This window comes from Peromyscus maniculatus, chromosome 3 (assembly GCF_049852395.1).
Source record: "Peromyscus maniculatus bairdii isolate BWxNUB_F1_BW_parent chromosome 3, HU_Pman_BW_mat_3.1, whole genome shotgun sequence".
NCBI lineage: Eukaryota > Metazoa > Chordata > Mammalia > Rodentia > Cricetidae > Peromyscus > Peromyscus maniculatus.
In genome coordinates, this window is record NC_134854.1 from 165,590,336 (window position 1) to 165,612,798 (window position 22,463).

At 48.0% G+C, this 22,463-nt stretch overlaps 1 protein-coding gene across 6 annotated transcripts in view; it reads right to left on the reverse strand.

Annotated features, from left to right (window-relative positions):
• Dnai7 (dynein axonemal intermediate chain 7) overlaps positions 1-22,463 on the reverse strand; it is a 51,845-nt gene that overhangs the window by 453 nt on the left and 28,929 nt on the right. For 4 of the 6 annotated variants that reach the window (XM_016008314.3, XM_042274312.2, XM_076568284.1 and 1 more), the window contains 9 exons: positions 22,193-22,339; positions 20,516-20,619; positions 18,002-18,332; positions 13,833-13,914; positions 10,718-10,878; positions 6,948-7,104; positions 4,494-4,708; positions 2,432-2,599; positions 990-1,103 (listed from right to left, as the gene is read on the reverse strand). In XM_016008314.3, coding sequence (XP_015863800.1) covers positions 990-1,103; positions 2,432-2,599; positions 4,494-4,708; positions 6,948-7,104; positions 10,718-10,878; positions 13,833-13,914; positions 18,002-18,332; positions 20,516-20,619; positions 22,193-22,339 — 1,479 coding nt within the window. Of the gene's footprint in view, positions 1-989; positions 1,104-2,426; positions 2,600-4,493; positions 4,709-6,947; positions 7,105-10,717; positions 10,879-13,832; positions 13,915-18,001; positions 18,333-20,515; positions 20,620-22,192; positions 22,340-22,463 lie in introns of all 6 variants that reach the window. The other 2 variants (XR_013050241.1, XM_042274313.2) reach the window with 2 other exon arrangements.

A 22,463-nucleotide genomic window follows, 5' to 3' on the forward strand; every position in this document is an offset into this window, starting at 1 on the left:
GAAGTCTGAGAATGCCCAAACACACACAAGGAAAGGAGCTGCTGAGCACCCAATCACCTGCCTTAAAGACAGGCTCACCAGGCGGTGGTGGTACACTCCTTTAATCCCAGCACTTGGGAGACAGAGCCAGGTAGATCTCTGTGAGTTCGAGGCCAGCCTGGTCTACAGAGTGAGATCCAGGACAGGCACCAAAGCTACACAGTGAAACCCTGTCTGGAAAAAAAAAATAAAGACAGGCTCACTACATAGACCAGGCTGGCTCAGCCTCCCCAGAGCTAGGAGTAAAGGCGTGCGCCTCCACACACAGCTAAAAGCACTCTGTACACCCCAGTTCTGAATTGAGTTAAACCATGAAGCTATATGCATTTTGGTATGTATGCAGCATCTGCCCATTTATTAATGAGACAAATGTTACCCAGGTCTGCTCTGGAAGTTGAGGGGACAGTGGAATACCCCATCCAGAGACATTGATGCACCATTTAGACCCAACTCTCAGAGTCAGAGCAACAGGAGAAAGAAACATGGCTGCTTTATGCTGACATATTCATTGCTGAGCCTTGTGGCAGGAGGGGTAGGGTGGGTATAACTCAGTGGTGCAGCATCCATACAGCATGTGTGAGGTTCAGTCTAACTCAGAAAACTTCCGTCAACCTTGAGTTTGAAAACAGTGCTTTTCCACATGTCAACAGTAATGTGTCAGGAAGTTACGCTATAGGCCTGACCTCTGCAGAGGGCCATGAACCACAGATACTCACACACATGATTTCCCCTTTGTTCTGGGGTCAACACAGACAAGGTCACAGCACTTGGTACCGTAGTGGGTAAAGATGGCACAATCTTTCAATGGGCTGACAAGCCAACACTCAGAATTTCAAAACAACGTTCTGAACGTCGATTTCACCTCTTTAAGAGGTGAAGGCGGCTACACTCATTCCTGAGTATTTTCTCTTTGGAGGACAAAGCAGTTTTATGGGTTTTGCATACTGTACCCTAAACACAACTCTCGTGGAATTGCAGACCATGTTCCACTTGCTCCAGCTAAATGCGAAAGCAGAGCTTAGCAGGGCCATTTGCCGATATGCCTTCATCTCCACCAGGGGGACCTGTCCAGAGGGCGTAAGCACAGTCAGCCTCCAAGTGTTACACCGAGCTTCCTCTCCATCTGTCCTCAGTTCCAATTTAAGTCAGATTCTGGGACTCCAGTCTCAAAATCAGACAATGGCTTTCCCTCTGCACACTCCCTGAAGAACGGCGTCCACAAAGCCCTCTGTGAGCTGACGCCAACACTGCACCCTTCCTAGTCTCAGGTTCGGCTCTTGGCCTCCTGTTGTGCCGTCCGCAGACCTGCCAGGCTGCTGCTCCCTTGGGAGGCCTGGCTGCAGCTGGGCTTTCTACCTAGACCCTGGGGCTGCACCCCTTACCCTGCAGCTTTGGCTCCCACACACCTTGAGTTCAGCCCCCCTCCTCAGCAGCCTGCTGGATACTCCACCGCCCCACTCTTCACCTGGTTCGGTCTGGTTTTCCCCATAGCACTTTTTGCCGTTCTAATGTGTAAGCCACTTCAGGTATGCTCCTTTCTGTGCCAGGACGTCAGTTCCCGGGCAGGGACTGTTGTACAGACGGGTCATGGCAGTGCCAACAGTTAACTGGGTCACTGGGTCCTTAAAACTGACTTGTGCTGCCAGGCAGTGACGTCTTTAGTTCCAGCACTCAGGAGGTAGAACCAGGCGGATCTCTGTGAGTTTGAGGCCAGCCTGGTCTACAGAGCGAGATCCAGGACAGGCACCAAAACTATACAGAGAAACCCTGTCTCGAAAAAACCCAAAACAAAACAAAACTGACTTGTTCTACCTATGTATTTATGTCCATAGCCTTGGGTACATGATTGACAAGTGTCACAGGACTATTGGCAGGTGAAAAGACACCAGAAGAGGCAGGCGTGCTCTCCGGTATAGAACAGTCCTGTCTACAAACCCCGTGCCTTCCATGATCCAGAGCACCCGTGCCTTCGTTTATTACAGGGCTGTTAACAAGCACTGGCACTCTAGTGCCAGGCTGGCTGCTGGAACAGCCAAAGGTCCTGTTCTCTAGGAGCCTCAGATTCATGGAGGGCCTTGCGAACTGAACCCTTGTGAGGAGCACTGAACAGCACACAGACATGGGGACTGTGCTGAGAAACCATGAAGGAAATGGCTTTGCAGGCTGGTGGTCTGTGTGTGATTGGTGAGGAAATACAGCCCCACTGTGACCCAGCACTGGAAAAGGGAAGACATTCCAACGAGCAGTAACTGGGCTTGCTTTTGCTAAAAGTGGCCGTGTGGATGGCAGGTCTGCCCACTGCACTCGAATTCTTCAGAAGATCATTAAATCGGAGCCCTAGGTTTCCCTCCCCCAAAGTTTAATCCCACTGTATTAGAGAGATTCACTCTGCCTTGTTGTTGACGACCACATAAAAATGAGAGTATACAGAAGGGAAGACGTTCAGGCCCGCTTCCTTCATAGCCAGAATGAAGGGTATGGGCGTCATCCATTTCCCTTCTAAATGAGACAGATGGTCTTGGCTCCTCAGTTTGACTGAAGCCAGCATGCAGAGGTTCTCCTAAATTTCAAGGAGAGAAAAGAAACCAGTCAGTATTATTCCAGGTCTAGCTCTCTCACTCTGTGCTGGTTTTGAAATCATATACCACTCTACAGTTAAACAATGCACCTGCCATGGGCCTGATCTGAAGCCCTGCCACAAGGTCCCATCACCTCAGGGACCCAATCACCACCTCAGGCAGCTCATTAACTTCCTAGGCTCTCTCTGGGTACTCGAGGGATTAGAAATGGTGTCTCAGATCTATTTTATAAAATGTTAGAGCACTCTATGTTCATTCTGAATTAAAATAGCCATTAAAACAATCATAATTGTACTTTTAGGACTTATTCTTAGTTTTTAACATATGTGAAATTTAACATGCTGCATACTGTCCAGTTTAGAAGGGATACAAAGTTTGTACTTCTGTATTCTTAATGCTAATAGTACTGCCTATTTAACCTACTGTATCTAAAAGGTCAGTATCTGCTCAGTGTAAAAATGAAGTCAGTTGATTTTTTTCATACCAAATGCTCAAAATCCAACATGCATTTCTCAGTTGCAGCATTCATCAGTTTGGACCAGGTGCATCTTATTTAAGAGCTTAATTGCCACATGCATGGAACAACCTGTAAAACCTGACACTCTACTGAAAGAGATCCCCCCAACACAGCAGGGGTTCCCTTCTGAGCCAGGACCAGGCACAAACCACACCCAAACACCTCTCTTCACAAAGATCCTTTATCAAGCAGGGAAGAAAAGTTAAAGCGACTGCTTTCCGACTCAGGCAGAAAAACAGCAGCAAATGACCTTGCAGGTGTGATTTCCAAGAGGAGAAAAAGGTGTGGTCCATATTAGGATGGACTAGGACGTGGCACTATATTTTGATTGGGCATGTTAATTAGGTGAACCAAAGAGAGCTTTTGATTGCTGGACTTCAATACTTTGATACCTGGACCAGGGCAGTCAGCCTCAGGAGGAGGAAGTGGCTGAATAAGGGAGTAGCCCTTGGGGGCCAGCTTTAGGAATGTAATCTAACAATGTTTAGCAAGGCAGAGGGAACGGGGGAGAAGGGCAAGGCCTGCCAGAGTCATGCGTGCCATGCTCGAGCTGGCCAGAGTCCCTTCATATATGACTTTCATCTACACTCTGCCTTAAGACTAGTGTTCCCTGCACTTGGACAGAGTGGTTGGGAGCCGGGCAGTGAGGAGGCTGGGCTGGGAAGGGCAGTACCCTGTACACTCTCAAGAAAGCCAATGATTCCTAACAGACCGAGGGCAGGCTGCCTGTGTTTTGAGGGCCTGAGAAGTCACCTTATGACCCCACAGAGATTTTGTTTTGTTTGCTTGTTTGAGACAGGGCCTCACAGCATGGCTCTGGATGGCTGGTACCTCTGCCCCGAGTGCTGGGACTAAAGGCGTCTGCCACCATGCCTGTCCCATGTGGGTTTGAAGCCTGATGGTCTATTAGTATTTCTACTGTATTCAGAAGGGTTGCAGCTCTTAAAACTTAATTTTGCATATCACAAACTCACCAATGATTGTAAGTAACCCATAAATGTTTTAATACATCTCCATGCTGCCTAAGAAAGTGCCCTGGGCCTCCATGCAGTGAGTTCCCCGTCCTCACCCTCAGCCTGGCGGCATACATCCTCTCTGCTGGGGCTTCCAAGGCTGTGGACTTTCTGAGGCGCAGTAGTCCTGTTCAGCAAGACAAGCCTTAGAGAAGCTCCTGAGACAAGGGTGAGGACACCATTCCCAGGAGAGGCTTGCTAGGGTGACTGTGCCACCGCTAATAACTTCCCTCTTACACACTGTTGCTCATTTACCCATGAACTTAGAAGCCATAGCTCTGGGACGTTTCACATGTGTGCTCGTGGACACTATTCAACCCGTAGGCCGGCTGTGAAGTCACCCACCTTGATGTGTATCTGGAGCTCAGTGAAAAGGGAGGTCACTGTCATGAGGACTCTGTTCACACCGAGGGGTCGCAGTTCCCAGGACCGGTACGGCATATTAATATGGGCATCTTGAATCAAGGTCACAGGGCCCAAAGTATCCAAACAGAAGGATATGAGCCTGTCTTCTCGACTGTAAAAAACCTCGCTAATGCCATCTGTTTTCCAGATTTTACCTTCATAACAGAAGATGGGACATTAGTTTCATGTCTTTCCTATAAAAATGAATTAAAAACAGCTAAGTCCATGTGCTGTGCACTAAGGGGTTTTCTGTATTAAGACTCTCAAGGAAAAGGTCCCCCTGCTGGGAGATCCCTGCCCCCAAGGTCCAGTCCAAACTCCAGCATGTTCCACACAACACTGTCCCGTGCCACCTCTCACGCCTGTTTTCAGCCCCCCTCCTGCCTGGCATGCCGCCAGCCTTCCCTAGCCTTACACAGAGGGTCTTCACCTGCTTTATTTTTTATAGTTTATTTTTGTTTACAATTATACTTTCAGGGATCGTTTCCAAGTTTGTTATTTATTTTATATGTTTTTATGTGTTTTGCCTACATGCATGTATGTGGGCCAACTGCATGCAATGCCCACAGAAGCCAGCAGAGGGCACCAGCTCTCACGGAACGGGAGTTAACATGAGTGGCCATGCAGGTGCTCGGAATAGAACCCGGGTCCTCTGCAAGAGCAGCAGGCGCTCTTGACGACTGAGCCTCTCTCCAGCCCCTTCACTTCTGTTTCAACAGCTGTAAATGCTCCTGTTTATAAGCGCACACTCTTGCTTTGAGGACGTGGATGCCGCTGCGGAGCCATGTCCCTGATGCAATGAGTTTTTAAACCCCTCCCAACAAGAGCCCCTGTGTGCACTCCCTTGAATGTCCATTTCCAGATTCACCTCTAAGATGTTCCTGTCTACACCTCACAGAAATGCTCTCATACAGTAGGTGGCATGCTTTGGCTCTTACAAGTCAATAAAGAAGATCCAGTTTAGAAGTGGGGGACGCCCTGGCCATGGTAGCATCCGGCACTTGGAAAACGGAGGTGGGAGGCTCATCAGTTTGAGGGCTATGTGCTTAGCTCAAGGCCATTCTGGGCCTCAGCAAACAAACAAAAAAAAATCACTTAGTGAAAAATGATTCAAATAAACATTTCATTAAACAGGATGATGCAAGTCTACCACATAAAATGTCCAGCACTGGTCATTAGTAAACAAAAAAGAACCATTGTTCAGAACCACATCATACACACAAGACAGGCGATGACGAGTGTCAGCCAGAGGGTGTGACATGAACAGAACTTGAAAAATGTGCAGTCATGTTGAGAAACAGGTGACATTCCTTGCCACGTGGCTGCATGTGGCTGCACGTGGAGATCAGGGGACAACTTCAGGTGTTGGTCCTCAGCTGTCACCTTGCTTGAGGCAGAGTCCCTCATTGTCAACCGCGCAGGCCAAGCTGACTAGCGGGTGAGATTTTGGGGCTCTCTGGTCTCCCTCTCCCACCTCACTGTAGAGCACAGGGTAGAGATGTGTGCCGCGGGGCCGGCTTTCCTGGGGGAGAGATGTGTGCCGCGGGCCCGGCTTTCCACGGGGTAGAGATGTGTGCCGCGGGGCCCGGCTTTCCTGGGTAGAGATGTGTGCCGCGGGGCCCGGCTTTCCTGGGGTAGAGATGTGTGCCGCGGGCCCGGCTTTCCTGAGGTAGAGATGTGTGCCGCGGGCCCGGCTTTCCTGAGGTAGAGATGTGTGCCGCGGGGCCCGGCTTTCCACGGAGCGATGTGTGCCGCGGGGCCCGGCTTTCCTGGGGTAGAGATGTGTGCCGTGAGCCTGGCTTTCCACGGGCTCTGGAGATTCAAACCCGGGTTCTCCTGCCAGCGTAGGCAGCGCTGTGCCCGCTAAGCCTTCCCTCCGGTCAGTGTGGGTTTGATGAGATAAATAATTAGCAGCGGCACTCTTAAGGTGACTCTTCTGGGCTGGCATGATGTGGCTTGGTGGCTAGAGGTGCTTGTGCCGAGCCTGATGGTGAGTTTGGATCTCTGGACCCCACGGCGTGGAAGGAGAGGAGTGACTCCTGTAAGCTGTGATTTGACCCCCGTGAGTGCTGTGGTGTGCACATGCCCCTCCGCCTAGACAGGCCAATAACAAGTGCAAACTACACAAGCTCGGGCTGGAATTTCAGAGGGTACAGCACCTCCCAGCTTTCGAGGCCGTGGGCTCCATCCCAGCCTTTGAGGGGTAGAAGCAGGAAGATCAGAAGTTTGGGGCCATCCTTGACTACACCTTGGGTTGGAGACCCAGTCAGGCTTTACAAGACCCTGTCTCAAAACCATGGAAGACGGAGGGAGGGAGGGAGGGAGGGAGGGAGGGAGGGCCACCTGATGTGGTCACTTGCATTACCCTCCTTGCTGGCTGAGGCATGGCTGTACCTTCTGCATCCCACCTTATGACCTTGGGATCCTCAAAGAAGATTACGTTCTCACGGACCTCCAGTGTGACCTCGATGGGTGGAAAGGCATTTTCTGGATCGGGTTCCTCTGTGGTCTCTGGAGGATATGTAAACCTCTGCAATCCTTCTTGGCGTATCTTTTAAAAATGACCAGGATGAGAAAATTAGAAGGTGGTGCAACAGCCAGACACACCTGCCCCTAACAAGCTCTGCTCGCTGTCACACCTGCCCCTAACAAGCTCTGCTCACAGACACACCTGCCTCTAACAAGCTCTGCTCACTGTCACACCTGTCCCTAACAAGCTCTGCTCACTGACACACCTGTCCCTAACAAGCTCTGCTCACTGACACACCTGCCCCTAACAAGCTCTGCTCACAGACACACCTGCCCCTAACAAGCTCTGCTCACTGTCACACCTGTCCCTAACAAGCTCTGCTCACTGACACACCTGCCCCTAACAAGCTCTGCTCGCTGTCACACCTGTCCCTAACAAGCTCTGCTCACTGACACACCTGTCCCTAACAAGCTCTGCTCACTGTCACACCTGTCCCTAACAAGCTCTGCTCACTGACACACCTGCCCCTAACAAGCTCTGCTCGCTGTCACACCTGCCCCTAACAAGCTCTGCTCACTGTCACACCTGTCCCTAACAAGCTCTGCTCACTGTCACACCTGCCCCTAACAAGCTCTGCTCACAGACACACCTGCCCCTAACAAGCTCTGCTCACAGACACATGCATCTACAGAAGTAGGAGGAGACATCAGAACACAACTCAAAGATAAATGTTTGAGGGGAAAACATTGCCAGACTTAACCATAACCACAGAGCTTGCTATAGGCCGGGCTCCAGATGTATTCCTCTCCACCTACATCTCAAGCCCTGTGACAAGCCTGCATTCCACAGAGCCAATAGCCAAGGCACAAGAGGAATCAGGCCACCTGCCGAAGACCACAAGAAGACTTCAAGTTCACGACGACTCGCAAACGCCTCCTGTGGGACCCAGAGTCACTAGGTCTAATATTTTGACGAGGGACCCTGGGCAATAGAACAGAAGTGTGGGTGCCCCCTGCCCCCACAGGGGGGAGTGGGTAAGGGTCTCCCCCTGACAGCCGATCCCTGCGGCAAGGCAGGGCTGTGAACCATTTGAATCAACAGGGAGAGAAGGCACCGGAGAAGATGAAAGTTAGAAAATCCAGGAGAATATTCTGGGATACGGGAAGTGAAGAGCCCTGCAGTCAGGTGAGCACACACTGTCCTCTCGGGAGCCACAGCCAGGCGTGCAGGAGAATTCTGTGGATTCCAGTGCTTGATACAAAGAGGTGAGGCAGGACACTGACCAAATTCAACAACACATTTTTGGATGATTTCTTGAAAAACTTGTCTTGGGCTGAACCTTTCTGTGGATAAAGAGTTTTGAAGGTCTGCCTTCACTGAGGGGTGTCTTTTTCTAGACAAGCACTCTGCCACTGAGCTACACCACCAGCCCCAAAGGGATGGTTTTCTTAGTTTGATTAACCTGTGTGCAGACCACATTATCTCCCTTAGATTTGCTCTTATTTCATGGGGAGGAAAGGAAAGGAAAGGCCTGATCAACATCAGCTGGGCAAAGAGTCCGATGGCTAAAACCCAGGTGTACACACACACACAGCGCATAAGATGGTGTGTGGCACACCTGTGGCACACCTGTGGCACGCCTGTGGCACACCTGCACTATTAAATCTTGCTGGGAGTGATCAGGAAAAAACATCTGCATGTACCTGGAAGTTACCTCCAAACACTTACAGGCATGGGGCCTGCCAGCCAAGTCCACTAAGAGGTGCTAAACTGTGGTGATATTTTATCTGTGTCCCCCAATAAAGCTTACTTGGAGAACAGAGGAAAACTACAGTCACAATATTAATCATCGAGGTCAGGCAGTGGTAGCACACACACATACACACACACACACACACACACACACACACACACACACACACATACACACACACACACCTTTAAGCCTAGCATTCGGGAGGCAGAGATCCATCCAGATCTCTGTGAGTTCAAGGCCACACTGGGAACAGAGCCAGGAGTGGTGGTACACACCTTTAATCCCAGCACTAACCATGGAGGTCTGGAGGTCTGTACAGACAGACAGGAAGTGATGGAGCGGGGTGGAGAGAGGAAGTGAGATGGCAGGGACAGAAGGCACAGGCGCGGGTAGACAGGAAGTGGCCCTCTCTGGAGGCGGAGGTTGATAAAGTGAGGTTGGCTGTGCTTGTCCTATTCCTCTGATCTCAGGTTTGACCCCGCTATCTGGCGCTGGGTTTTTATTAATAAGACCGTGTAGCAGTTTGTCTACACTGACCAACAAGTAGAAGGCAGCTTGTTTTGTGGGACTGGGGTTTGAATTCAGGGCCTGCTCACACCCAAGCCTCTGAATTGAGACTTTGGCATAATGTTTTTGAAACACTCTGAGAAGGGCTGCACAAGTGGTGAGCTGACCTGGCATGAGCAAGAGCTCATCTTCCTCCCCAGGTGTTGAGAATGGGAGTGTGGAACCAAACAAACAAAACAAAACAAAACAAAAAAAGCCACTTTTTAAAAAAGCTTTGTTTCTCAGATATAAGAAAAACTTTTCCTTTGGAGCTATTTATAGGTTAGAGCAACTTCCGGTGCCGGAGGCCATAGGTGGGACCAGTTAGCACATGCTAAACCAACCCACTAAAAATGAAAATCAGTGAACTAGAACAGTGTACACTTGTAATCTCAGCACTTGGGAGGCTGAGGCAGGGGGACCACCCCAAAAGCCTAGCTATAAAGTAGGCTGCAGGAAGTCTGGAATTCCTGGTGAGACCTTGTCTCAGAAACAAAACAAACAGAAGCTAGAGACGGACATACACCAGGTCCTTACAGGAGGGGCTGTGTGAGACGGGGCAGCTCAGACAGGGGAACCCAAGCCTGGGGGCCAGCACACGGTGACAGCTGGGAACTCCTGTCACTGGTGTCCTGGGGTGCCGTGTGCTGGCCGTCCTAGCCTCCACTGACTCAGTGGATCTGAGGCCACCAACCACTATGACATTTGCTGACATCCCCAGGTGCTGCTCGGTCCTCAGGGCCAGCCTGTTCCTGAGTGTTCTCTAGACAGATTCACACAGGTGCTGCCCAGGCCTCAGGGCATGTGCTGTGAAAACATCATTCTGGGTTTGGGGCAGTTCTGAGGGTCACACTCAGAGTGTCACCCATGCCAGGAGCATGCTCTACCACTGAGCTGAACCCCAGCCTAGGAATTTCTGATTTGGTGACTTATGAACTTGCTTTTCTAAAAAATTCCCCAGTGACCACAGAGGTCATTGAAGCTTATGTAAGCACGGAACCAGAGCAGAGCTGGGCAGCTGTGACGTCCCCCAGGACATCCCTCTACTGCTGTTCTCCATAAGCACACCTGAACTAGAATGTAGGCATGCCCACAGTTTTCTACAGAGGCCTCAGTGCCAAAGAGAAGGGCTGTGGGGTTCTCAGAGTCAGGTCAGCCTAGCAAGGTGAAAATGGTTAGTTACCACCTGGCCATTTCACAGAAAATCAGTATTTGCCAAGCTCTGATGCAGACAAGCAGTATTATGGATCAGTCAGCACTTTGGGGCATTAGTATTGAAGGTTTACAGGAAAGAATTTCTCCAACAATGGGACCAACGAGCATCAGACGCTGAGATCATGGGCAATGAAGTAAAGTGATTTCACCTGCGATTCACATGGAGGCGTCTCCTACCTCTACTAGTACCCAGCCCTTCACTGGTTTGCACTGAGGGGGCAACTCCAGGATGTCCAGGTGGTACACGCCACCCAGGGTGGAGAAATGGCACAGGTCCACCTCCTTCTCCTCATTGGTGTGTGGGAAATCCACGCTGTTCTCTACCAGGCGCAGCTGTGCTGAAATGAAGCACAGTTAGTGCGGTTTCAGATCAGACTGGAGCGTCGTGTGTGTGTGTGTGTGTGTGTGTGTGTGTGTGTGTGTGTGTGTGTGTGTGTGTAGGGGGGGGTGTTGTGAAAACAAAATCCCAGGACTGCTGAGGGAGGTTTGTCTTTGGGTACTACCTTCATGCATGGTTCTTAAAGTGTCTCACTAGCCAGCCTTGAGGGGAGCAGGTGTGTGTTTGTGTGTACGTGTGTACGTGTGTGCACATGAGTGCATGAATGTGCATGTGTGCATGTGTGTGTGGGGTGGGTAGGAAGGGCTCTGTTTGCAGCACACACTAGCATTGTTGGAGGCTACATATAATAAGCATGTCTTACTGGTAAAATTGTATTTCATAAAAAACAGTTTGATCAAAAATTGATAATTATCAAACTAAGTCCTTAAAATTGGACATTATCTGACTGAAAATCCAAAGAAGATGGTGGGAAGTTCATGGTGGAAAAGTAGATTTTGGCCTGTATTTCAAATGAATAATGGTTATTTCAATAGAAATAGGCCCAGCTGATAGAAAATCCAGGGAAGTGAAGAAGCAGGAACTCTGTGGGATCCTATGATCTAGCAATCTGAGTGCACAGTGAGAAGTCACACCCGCAGTCAGTCACCAGGACAGAGGCCGTTCTCACCTCTCACCCCAAGGCAGTCAGCCACTTACAAACGCCACCCTCAGCAGTGGCTGGACTGATTCTGCAGACCGACACAGATGTGTGGTGCACACTGCTTGTCCCAGTTCTCAGGAGGTAAAGGCAGGAGGGTCCACATGGTGAGTGCTGGGCTAGCCAGGGCTGGGTAATGTGACCCTGCCCTCCCCCAAAGCTAACTAACATGTACAGTCCAGGTTTCTTCAACCACAAGATCTGCATGGTGTCAGTACTGTGGTAGAGTTCGGCAGGAGAGTGTGTGGGTATGGGTAGAGCTAGCAGGGGGCAGACCCGGGGACTATAGTGGCATTGCCCCCCCCCAGACACAGCAGGGTCCCACGGTCCCACTGTCTCTGGTGCGTGTTTAACAGACTTCACTCTTTAACTTTTTTTTTTTTTTTTTTGGAGACAGGGTTTCACTGTGTAGTTAGGTGTTAAGAAGTGTGTTAGGAAATGTCCTGGAACTTGCTCTGTAGACCAGGCTGGCCTCTAACTTACAGACCCACCAGCCTCTGCCTCCCAAACGCTAGGATTAAAGGCCTGGGCCACCACCACCCAGCTAACTATTAAATGTATTTAATTTATCATTTATTGGCCTAAAAAGAAGCCAGAAGTCCTGCTGGGCTCAGATGCAGACGGTGACACCATCTCTGACAGGGTCACCATGCAGGGAACTGGTGTGGACGGCAGGAGGCCCCCCTACTCTGGCGTCACGGGTCTAGAAAGAAGAAAAACCTTACCTGGTTTGGCCTTGGCCATAGAAATAGTTCAAAGATGGGGGGGGGGGCATGGAGCTCAACAAGCAGGATGCCTGCTTTGTATGCACAAGGCCTTGGGTTCGATCCTCAGCACCACATAAAGCTTGCTTGGGAGCCCAGCACTGGGAGGTGGAGCCAGGTGGGTCAGAAGCTGAAGGTCATCCTCAGCTACATAGGGTTTGAGACCAGCCTGAGCTACATGAAACATTGCCTCAGAATATATAAATAATTGAATAAAAGAATACAAAGATTTAAGTGTGTTAGGAAATGTAAGGAAACAGACAGAGGTTTGTTAAGACAAACATGCTTGGAAGTATACAGACCAGATTCCTTAGACGTCACTGAGAAAGGAGCAATGAGAGTTAAGAGGACAGGCATCATCAGACAAAAGCCAGCCATGTGACCACCTTCACCTTTCCGAGGGGCATCTAGGTAGGCTACCGCAGATCAAGACTGTGAAGTGTGGGCTGGGGGGTGGGGAGGTGGCGGCGGCGCACGCCTTTAATCCCAGCACTCGGGGAGGCAGAGGCAGGCGGATCTCTGTGAGTTCGAGGCCAGCCTGGTCTCCAAAGAGAGTTCCAGGAAAGGCGCAAAGCTACACAGAGAAACCCTGTCTCGGGAAAAAAAAAAAAAAAAGACTGTGAAGTGTGGTGATATATTGTGTACCTAATAAAATTTACCTGAAGATCAGAGAACAGAACAAGCCACTAGATCAAACATAGAGGCCAAGCAGTGGTGGCACATGCCTTTAATCCTAGCACTCAGGAGGCAGAGATGTCTGGATCTGTGTGAGTTTTCAAAGCCACCCTGGACTACATGAGATTGATTCAGTCTAGGAGAGAAACAGAGGCAGGCAGTGGTGGCTCACACCTTTAATCCCAGTACTGGGAAGCACACACGCCTTTAATGGCTGGGCAGAGAAAGGTATATAAGGCGTGAACACACAGGAACTAGGAGTCTTTCAGCTGAGGAGTCCGAGCGGTAAGAGGTGTCTCTCTGATCTTTCAGCATTCACCCCAATACCAGGATCCCGGGTTTTTTATTAATGAGACAGGTGTGTGTTCACGCGTGTGCTTGTGAGTGTGTGCTGCAGCAGTGAGTGCAGAGAAGAGATGGGGTCATTTCACCTGCAACAGGAATTTAAACAATGCTCCCTTGTTCGGGTTGAATTATGCAGCTACTTTAATAAATGAGGCCGGCTACCACTGTATCCTGGGATCAGTGCTGAATACCATTGTCCAGGACATATATTTTTCCTAAGTATATAACTTAATATTGAGCAGAAAAACATTCCCGTCAATAGAAGTCTTTTATCTGATATGATCCCCCAGTTTGAATAAAATCAAAAAGGTGCATAATGAGAGACAACAGACAAAGACTGTGAACATCGCTTATCTTGGGAGAGGGACTGTGAAGGATTTCTACTTTGAACATATTTCCTTGTGCAATGGTCTTGCGTGACTTTTCTAAGAAGAAAACCTCCATCATACAGTGAGGATGTGATGAGAATACCTGCTGAGACAACTTCACTTAGCAACCGCATCTCCAGCTCATGTCTGGGGCCTTTGGAATTTTCCTCCTCCTGGTAGTAAGCCTGCAACCAAAGAACAGGGGGCTGTGAATGTCAGCATCCACAGAAATTAGTCTGTGACTGGAAAAGGAAGATGACGGTCTGTAAAACAACCTGCGATTTGGGCATGTCCTGGCACTACATCGGGAAAACGTGAAATCCACAAAGTTAATCCATTAAAAATCTAGCATTAAAGTTGGGCATGGTGGTGCACTCAGGAGGCAGAGGCAGGAAGATCTCTGTCTGTTCAAGGCCAGCCTGGTCTACAGAGTGAGTTCTAGGCCAGCTAGGGCTAAACCAGAGTGAAACCCTTTCTCAGAAACCAAACCAAACCAAGAGCAAAACCATTCGCCATGATCGCTTTTTAGCTCCTAGCCTAAATCCTGCCACTTCAGGGGCAAGCTTTACCTGCTGTTTTGATTTGATGTCTATCTCATCCCTTAACCTTTCAATACGCATGCAATCCCTTCAGCACACAGACCAGGACGTCTCCAGAATGCCAGCTGTCACTCCTCCACGAGACAGCCCACTAAGGAGGAACTAGACAGGAGGTCACTCAGATAAGAGCTTGCCCAGCATGCAGGAGGACTAGGGTTCGATCCCAGCACTGCATAAAGCAGGGTGATAGCTATGTCTGTGATCCCAGCACTCGGTGGTGAGGGCAGGAGATTCAGAAGTCCAAGGTCTTCCTTGGCTACACAGCCCTTTGAGGCCAGCCTGGGCTCCATGACATTCTTTCGCAAAACCACTGACTCCAGACAAACAACAACAAAATGAACAAGCAAAAAGTAAAACTCCTAAGTTCATCCAGTGGAAGAGCATCAACCTAACATACAAGCAAACTGAAGTCTTAGGTTTAGTCGACAGTACCACCCCTTGCCCTGGCCCCCACAAAGAAAACTAAGATCAGGTTGAGTTCCTTACAGCAGGTACTTCCTAAGAGTTTGATAGAGTGTGTCACACACACACACACACACACACACACACACACACACACACACTACTGTAAACCTCATGCATGCTTGCTCAGTTTTTCTTTCGGAAGGGCTGGTGGTTGAACCCAGTGCCTCACACATGCCAATCAAGCATCTATCCATTGAACTACATCTCCAGACCAGTTCAGAGCCCCTTAAAGAGACACTTTGCAACTTGAACTTTTAACTCATATCCATCTGCTTGTTCCTCGGGGTAATAAAATATTCCTGAAACTAATTACTATTTTGAAAATTTCTCATAAGTATGCCATACCTCAATTAGGCCCTTCTAAATATTTCGTGCTATATACCAATTTAGAATACACCTACAATACATAGAAAGGCCAGTTAAATCAATTGAGAGATGGTATTAAGAGCCCTCTAGTGGCCAACTTCTTAATAAGCTCATGGAAAAAAAAAAAAAAAAAAAAAAAAAAAAAAAAAAAAAACCCTACCCAGTCATTTAACATAAGAGAATCAATTTCAAATCTACATGAATCTTCATGGTCGACTTGACTAGATCACACCCTGAGCAGAGTCACCATTCTGTGAGTTGGAGTCTCAAGCTAAGGAGAAATAGAAAGACAAGAGCTGAGCAGTAACATCCATCTCTCTGTAGCATGACCCAGGAGCCACATGTCCAGCTGCCATACCTTCCCATGATGCACTTCATCCCATCAGACTGTGAGGTCCAGACAAACCCTTCCTACCCTAAGTTTCTTTTCTCAGGGACTGTGTCACAGCCGCAAGGAAAGAAACTACAGGAGATTGGTGCCAAGGACTGGGGCTGACGCTGTGAGCGCTTGGCCATGTGTTCATGGCTTTGGAACTTGTTTGGAGGGTATGGAACAGGCTGGAATTGCAGGCCACAGAAGCCCTAGAAGTCTGTCCTCAGAGCTCAATGGACTGTTCTGGTGGGAGTTTGGAAGACCAGAATACTGGGAAAACAGAGAAGAGCACAGAACTTTTCAGACAGTGATCCCACGAGGCCACCGTAACTGAGTCATGGGTAGAAGACAGAATGCTTTAGTTGTGCAGATTCAAGCCATAGCTCAAATTATGTAGTTTCTGATTATTGTTTTGCAGTTTTTAAGTTAATATAATTCCTATGTAAGATACTGGTAGACTCATATCAATTATTAACTATGGTCAAGTCACTGGATGCAGAGGGAAAAATTATCCAGCACTGACAGTCCAGGAACTTCTTGAGCAGTGAATCTCAACCCATAGGCCAAGACCTCCTTGGGGGTTGAACACCCATTCACAGGGGTCACATATCAGATATTTACATTACGATTCATAACAGTTGCAAAATTACAGTTATGAAATAGTGACAAAATAGTTTTATGGCTGGGGTCCCCACAACATGAGGAACTGTATTAGAGGGCCGCAGCGTTAGGAAGGTTGAGAACCACTGCTCTAGAGACTCAGAAAGACACCGCTCATTTGCTCTTGATTTTTATGACCTCACCACTGCAACCACTGCCACCTGTAAGTCAACCTCATTTCTTTTTCTTTTCAATTTTCATTCATACTGAAATGGTGTTGGTTCAGAGACAATTTCCCACACCCTCCCACCCACACATACTGCTTCCTGTCTTACAGTCAAAGCAAATCAGGCTGTCACACCTGACCTACAGGGGTTGGGGTACAATCTTTACTCGCCCTGGGAGGGAAAAGTGAGCAGAAGTACTGAACCCCAAGAAAGCTACCACCCACAGAGCTGAGCTGAAACCAAAGTAATTTCTGTCTTAAACTTTTCTATTGGTTCGTTTTTTAGACAGTCTTACTATAGAGACCAGAATGGCCATGGTCTCACAACGATCCACCTGCCTCTGCCTCCTGAGAACTGACAGATTTTTGAGGATGGGGGAAAAATTGGTTATTTCTCACTCCTGTAGCATCCTGCCCGGTTTTCTGGTTCTCTTCCCTTCAGGTCTTTTTAACTCTCCTGTTACAACCACACACAAAACACAACTAACTATCTGAGAGTCAACTCACATCCACTTTACACTGCTTTAGATTCCAGAGTCTTTAAAACTTCTTGATACAACTGTTGTATTTCAAATTTCAGGATTTTTCAACATGTTCTTAGAATATCAAATAATTCAAAGTTTTAGAATTTTACATTTGTGTATAAACAGTATGGATGTGTGTGTGTGTGTGTGTGTGTGTGTGTGTGTGTGTGTGTGTGTGTACTCAGGGTAGAGGGGGACACTGGCTGTCCTGTTTACCAATCTCTGCCTTATTTCCCAGAGACGGGGTCTCCCACTAACCTTGGGTGATAGTCAGCAAGCCCTGTGGACCCTATCTCTGTTCTCCCACAATGCTGGGGTTACATGTGCATGCGTGGCCATGCTCTGATATTGTCACCATGCTTACGTAGCCCCAGGACTGTGGTTATTCAATTGTCAAATAGTACACCAGAGTGACAGGACCTCTAGGCGTGCTGTATTTCAAGAGAATCAGTCGGCCCTGCCTGGTGGCGCACGCCTTTAACCCCAGCACTCGGAGGCAGAGGCGGGCAGATCTCTGTGAGTTCGAGGCCAGCCTGGTCTACAGAGTGAGTTCCAGGACAGCCAGGGCTACATAGTGAGACCATGTCTCACAAACAAGTCTTCAAAAGCCAAATCCTGGGGAAAGGGCAGAAGATGTGAACTCTTCCAGGGCACACAAGCATTTGCGGTAAGTTCTACTCAAGAGCAGGCTGCCTGGAAGGAGTGGCCATGGACAGGCACCCCGCCCCCCAGGCTCACGGCTCTGCAGCAGCCGAGGAACATGAGAATGCAGCCCCAGGATGCTGAATCAGCTGTTCCTGCAGGTACCAGCTGTGGACGGAGGGGAGAAAGACACATTGGAAACCAGGGTCGGGGCAGGAAAGGGGCTTCTAAACAGTTCCTATTTGTTCAGGAAGAATCTTGAGAATGCCTCAGGGACCTGCTACTGTTCACTGCACAGAGCAAAAAATACACAAAATCTGTTTAGAACATGTCTGCCTGAGCTGTGTCTCAAGCCAGCAACCTCAGCACTTGAGAGGCTGAGGCAGGGGACTGCTGTAAGTTTGGACGGTCTGGCCTGGAATGTGTTACGAGATACCACCTCAGACAGACAGACAGACAGCACCCAACCTTCCGTACATCAATGTTCTCCAGCGCCTCAGTGTTGGGCTCTTCCTCTTGGACGAAGCTGAGCTCTGTTTCTTGTCTAGACTGCGACTCAGCAGCTTGGTTGGTGGTGTTTTCCTCAGCAAAGACCTTGTCTTCAGTGACGGCCTTTTCTGTGTGCTCTTCTTCTTTGAAATGCTTCACCGCCGTGGGAACATGGTCTTCCTTAGTGATGGTGTTGGGGTACAGGGGGGTGACATGATCATAGCGTGTGTGTAGGAGCCGAAGAGCAACATCACTTGTAGCTAGTATCCTTGGGATTTCAAATCCAATTTGTGTTTCAGAGAATTTCACACTTCGATACCTGCCAGTAATTAATTGATAGAAACGAGGAGGATGAGTCCCGGGAAGGTCTGAGTGTCACACCACACCCTTGTGGATGTCGGTTTTAATCCCCCCCCCCCCTGCTTCTGTGTCCTGTGCATACTTGCTTTACCTGCAGCACTGGGACCCAGTGTTTCTCAGAACACTCTCTTGGATTCCAATCCAACACCTTCTCTCCAGCAGCAACTTCTGTCTCCCCAGAGCCTCTTGGTGCCCTACCCAGCCTCCTCTGTCTCTCTAAATCTGATCACCTATGGCTTCTATCACTGTTCGCCTTACCAGGTGTCAGCGTGAACTTTGGTTTTCCTGGTGAGGAGGAAGAGGCCTCCCGGAATGAACTCTCAGAGGCTCTGAATGACCCTTCCATATGTGTGAACAAATGACCCTTTCATATGTGTGAACATACTTCATGCTCAGACAACTCCATGACACGGAAAACATTGGTTTTTCACTGATGACTCTCCAAATACACCCCACTCCAGACTTCTCTCAGTGCCTGCCATGCTTTTACAGCTGGGTGCTCAGCCAGTCTAGCGCTGAACTAATCCTTGCAACACTTCCCTATCATTATCAGAACAAAGCCGAACCTTACTGTCCCCACTGTTCCTTACTGCCATCTCATGCAGGAAAGCATGCCATCTCATGCAGGAAAGCATGCCATCCCACGCAGGAAAGCATGCCATCTCATGCAGGACAGCATGCCATCTCACATAGAAAAGCATGCCATCTCATGCAGGAAAGCATGCCATCTCACATAGGAAAGCATGCCATCTCATGCAGGAAAGCATGCCATCTCACGCAGGAAAGCATGCCATCTCATGCAGGAAAGCATGCCATCTCATGCAGGAAAGCATGCCATCTCACACAGGAAAGCATGCCGTCTCATGCAGGAAAGCATGCCATCTCACGCAGGAAAGCATGCCATCTCATGCAGGAAAGCATGCCATCTCATGCAGGAAAGCATGCCATCTCACTCAGGAAAGCATGCCATCTCACGCAGGAAAGCATGCCGTCTCACATAGGAAAGCATGCCATCTCACATAGGAAAGCATGCCATCTCATGCAGGAAAGCATGCCATCTCATGCAGGAAAGCATGCCATCTCACATAGGAAAGCATGCCATCTCATGCAGGAAAGCATGCCATCTCATGCAGGAAAGCATGCCATCCCACGCAGGAAAGCATGCCATCTCATGCAGGAAAGCATGCCATCTCACGCAGGAAAGCATGCCATCTCATGCAGGAAAGCATGCCATCTCACATAGGAAAGCATGCCATCTCATGCAGGAAAGCATGCCATCTCATGCAGGAAAGCATGCCATCCCACGCAGGAAAGCATGCCATCTCACGCAGGAAAGCATGCCATCTCACGCAGGAAAGCATGCCATCTCACGCAGGAAAGCATGCCATCTCACGCAGGAAAGCATGCCATCTCACGCAGGAAAGCATGCCATCTCACGCAGGAAAGCATGCCATCTCACGCAGGAAAGCATGCCGTCTCATGCAGGAAAGCATGCCATCCCACGCAGGAAAGCATGCCGTCTCATGCAGGAAAGCATGCCATCCCACGCAGGAAAGCATGCCGTCTCACGCAGGAAAGCATGCCGTCTCACGCAGGAAAGCATGCCGTCTCACACAGGAAAGCATGCCGTCATCCCCTCTCCTACAGACAAATTTCCTTTACGGTTCTGTGTGTAGCATTCTCAACAACAAAAAGGCTGACATGTCTTGAAGTTTATAGAAATCACAGCATTTTGTAGAAAATCAACTTGGGAAATATTTTGTTTCTTCCTTTTATGAAACATCAAAAATGGAGCTCAGAGCCAGGCCTGATGCCACGCACCTGCGATCCTATCACTGGGGAAGCTGAGACAGGAGGATCACCAGTTCAAGGCCAGCTTTGGCAGGGGATGGTGGAAAGGGGGCCCCTAACTTCTTTAAAAATGATGTGTCTATTTATTTATGCACACGAGTATCTTTTCTACATGTATACATGTACACCACTCATGTGACCAGCACGGGAAGATGCCACATTCACTGTGCATATCTGTACTAGACACTGGGATATAATGACTCAGGTACAATGACCTATGGAAACTGATGTTCAAACTTCAAGCCAACCTACTGAACACCTGTGTCTCTGGGGAAGTGGTAGGGGGAGTACCTGGGATTCTTTTTTAGGTTTGCCCACACATACAGGGTAACATTCTCATCTTGGATGATTTTTTCCATGTTCCCGCTGTCCAGATCTGCTAAGGTACTAGCCTCCTGTAAGAGAAAAACATAGAAGAGCCTCTCACAGTCATACAGCTTAGGATACTCACACACTCACTGGTATACTGGGTTCCTTGTATTATTACAAGAATAATCTGGATAAAAGTAAATTTAAGTCAAAATAGCAAAGAATTTTTCTGGAAAAAAATAATTCAGAGCCCAAGGGGATGGCTCAATGGTTAAAGTGACTGCCATATGTGAGGACCAAAGATGTCTGGTGCCTTCCTATAACGTCAGCCTGGTAAGACAGGGATAGGAATGCTATCCTAGAGGGAGCTGGCTAGCTAGACCAGCCCTACCACTGTAGAGCATCACCAGGTTCTCTGGTTCCCTTTGATGCACTAAGATCTGGCTTATACCATGTCTCTATTTCAAATGTAATATATATTTTGTATATATATAATGTATAACGTAAGATGAAAAGATACTATGTCTGCTTTCTCTTACCCAATCCTTACTCCATTTGTCCTACAATACACACAGTAGATGCAAGAAGGTGACTTGCATGCTACAGCAAGAGTCAGCTCAAATCTATCTGTAGGGCTATTTAAACTTAGACCACATCCCAGCAAGGCTGTCCAAGGACTCTTCTAAATCAAAAGAACCAAAAGACAAAATGCCTGAAACCACTGTATGATTTTGTAGTGTTCTGATGATTCTGTAGTGTAGGTCTGCAGACTGTGTTCTGATGATTCTGTAGTGTAGGCCTGCAGACTGTGTTCTGATGATTCTGTAGTGTAGGTCTGCAGACTGTGTTCCGATGAATCTGTAGTGTAGGTATGCAGACTGTGTTCTGATGATTCTGTAGTGTAGGCCTGCAGACTGTGTTCTGATGATTCTGTAGTGTAAGCCTGCAGACTGTGTTCTGATGATTCTGTAGTGTAGGTCTGCAGACTGTGTTCTGATGATTCTTCAAAAATGCAACAGAATAAAAACTTATAAAACATCTATGGGAAATTTAGACTGTGGACCAGATATTGGAATTACAAAATGATGAGTTTTATCAAGTATACTAGCTTACAATTATTTGGATCATAACATTATTGCTGAGATATTTGGGGAAGAAATGTATAACAAACTTCTGAATGGAGCGAAGGAGAGAAGGAAGACAAAAATGCTGTGAAACATTTACATTTTTATTTTTATCCATAAATTAGCTAAATTAATTGAAAATTCATAGTTCACATAGGGCACATATGGGGATTCATAGTACTGTTCTTTTAATTTCATGTCTATACAGTACTTTCAAAATGAAAATTAGGATATCAATAATTGTAATCTCTATTAACTAGTTTACCTATGATAGATATATTACTTGGTAAAGCTTTTTTCAAAATGAATTCATTAAACTTTGGCAAATATAAGGAAAATGAGCTTTTGGCTAATAATGTTTTGACTCTTTAGAAAATAAATTGTGAACAGCTGTTAAATCATATCATCACAGGTCCTTCATTTCCTTGATTTGTCCTGGAATATTTTAAGGTTTTTAGAAATATTAGCAGACTATAACACACAGTAAGACCTACAGCCTGTTAAAGTTAGTGCTGTAAGAGAATACTACCCGTACTCGGAGAAGCAGTTCTGTGGCCACGTCCACCTTCTGACTGAGGAGCTCCTGCAGGCGCAGAATTGACCCTTGATGCTGCGCGATGGTCCTGCTTTCCAGATCACATGATGGAGTTTCCAGTAAAATTAACTTCAGCTTCTCAATCAACTGAAATGTAAGGAATATTTTTCATGTCAAAGGGACATGGAAAGGGGATGGCCCATCACTTTCAGATCAAGGAGAGAAATCCTTCCCCGACTTCTGTAATTTAAGATCACAGAGAAAGAAAACA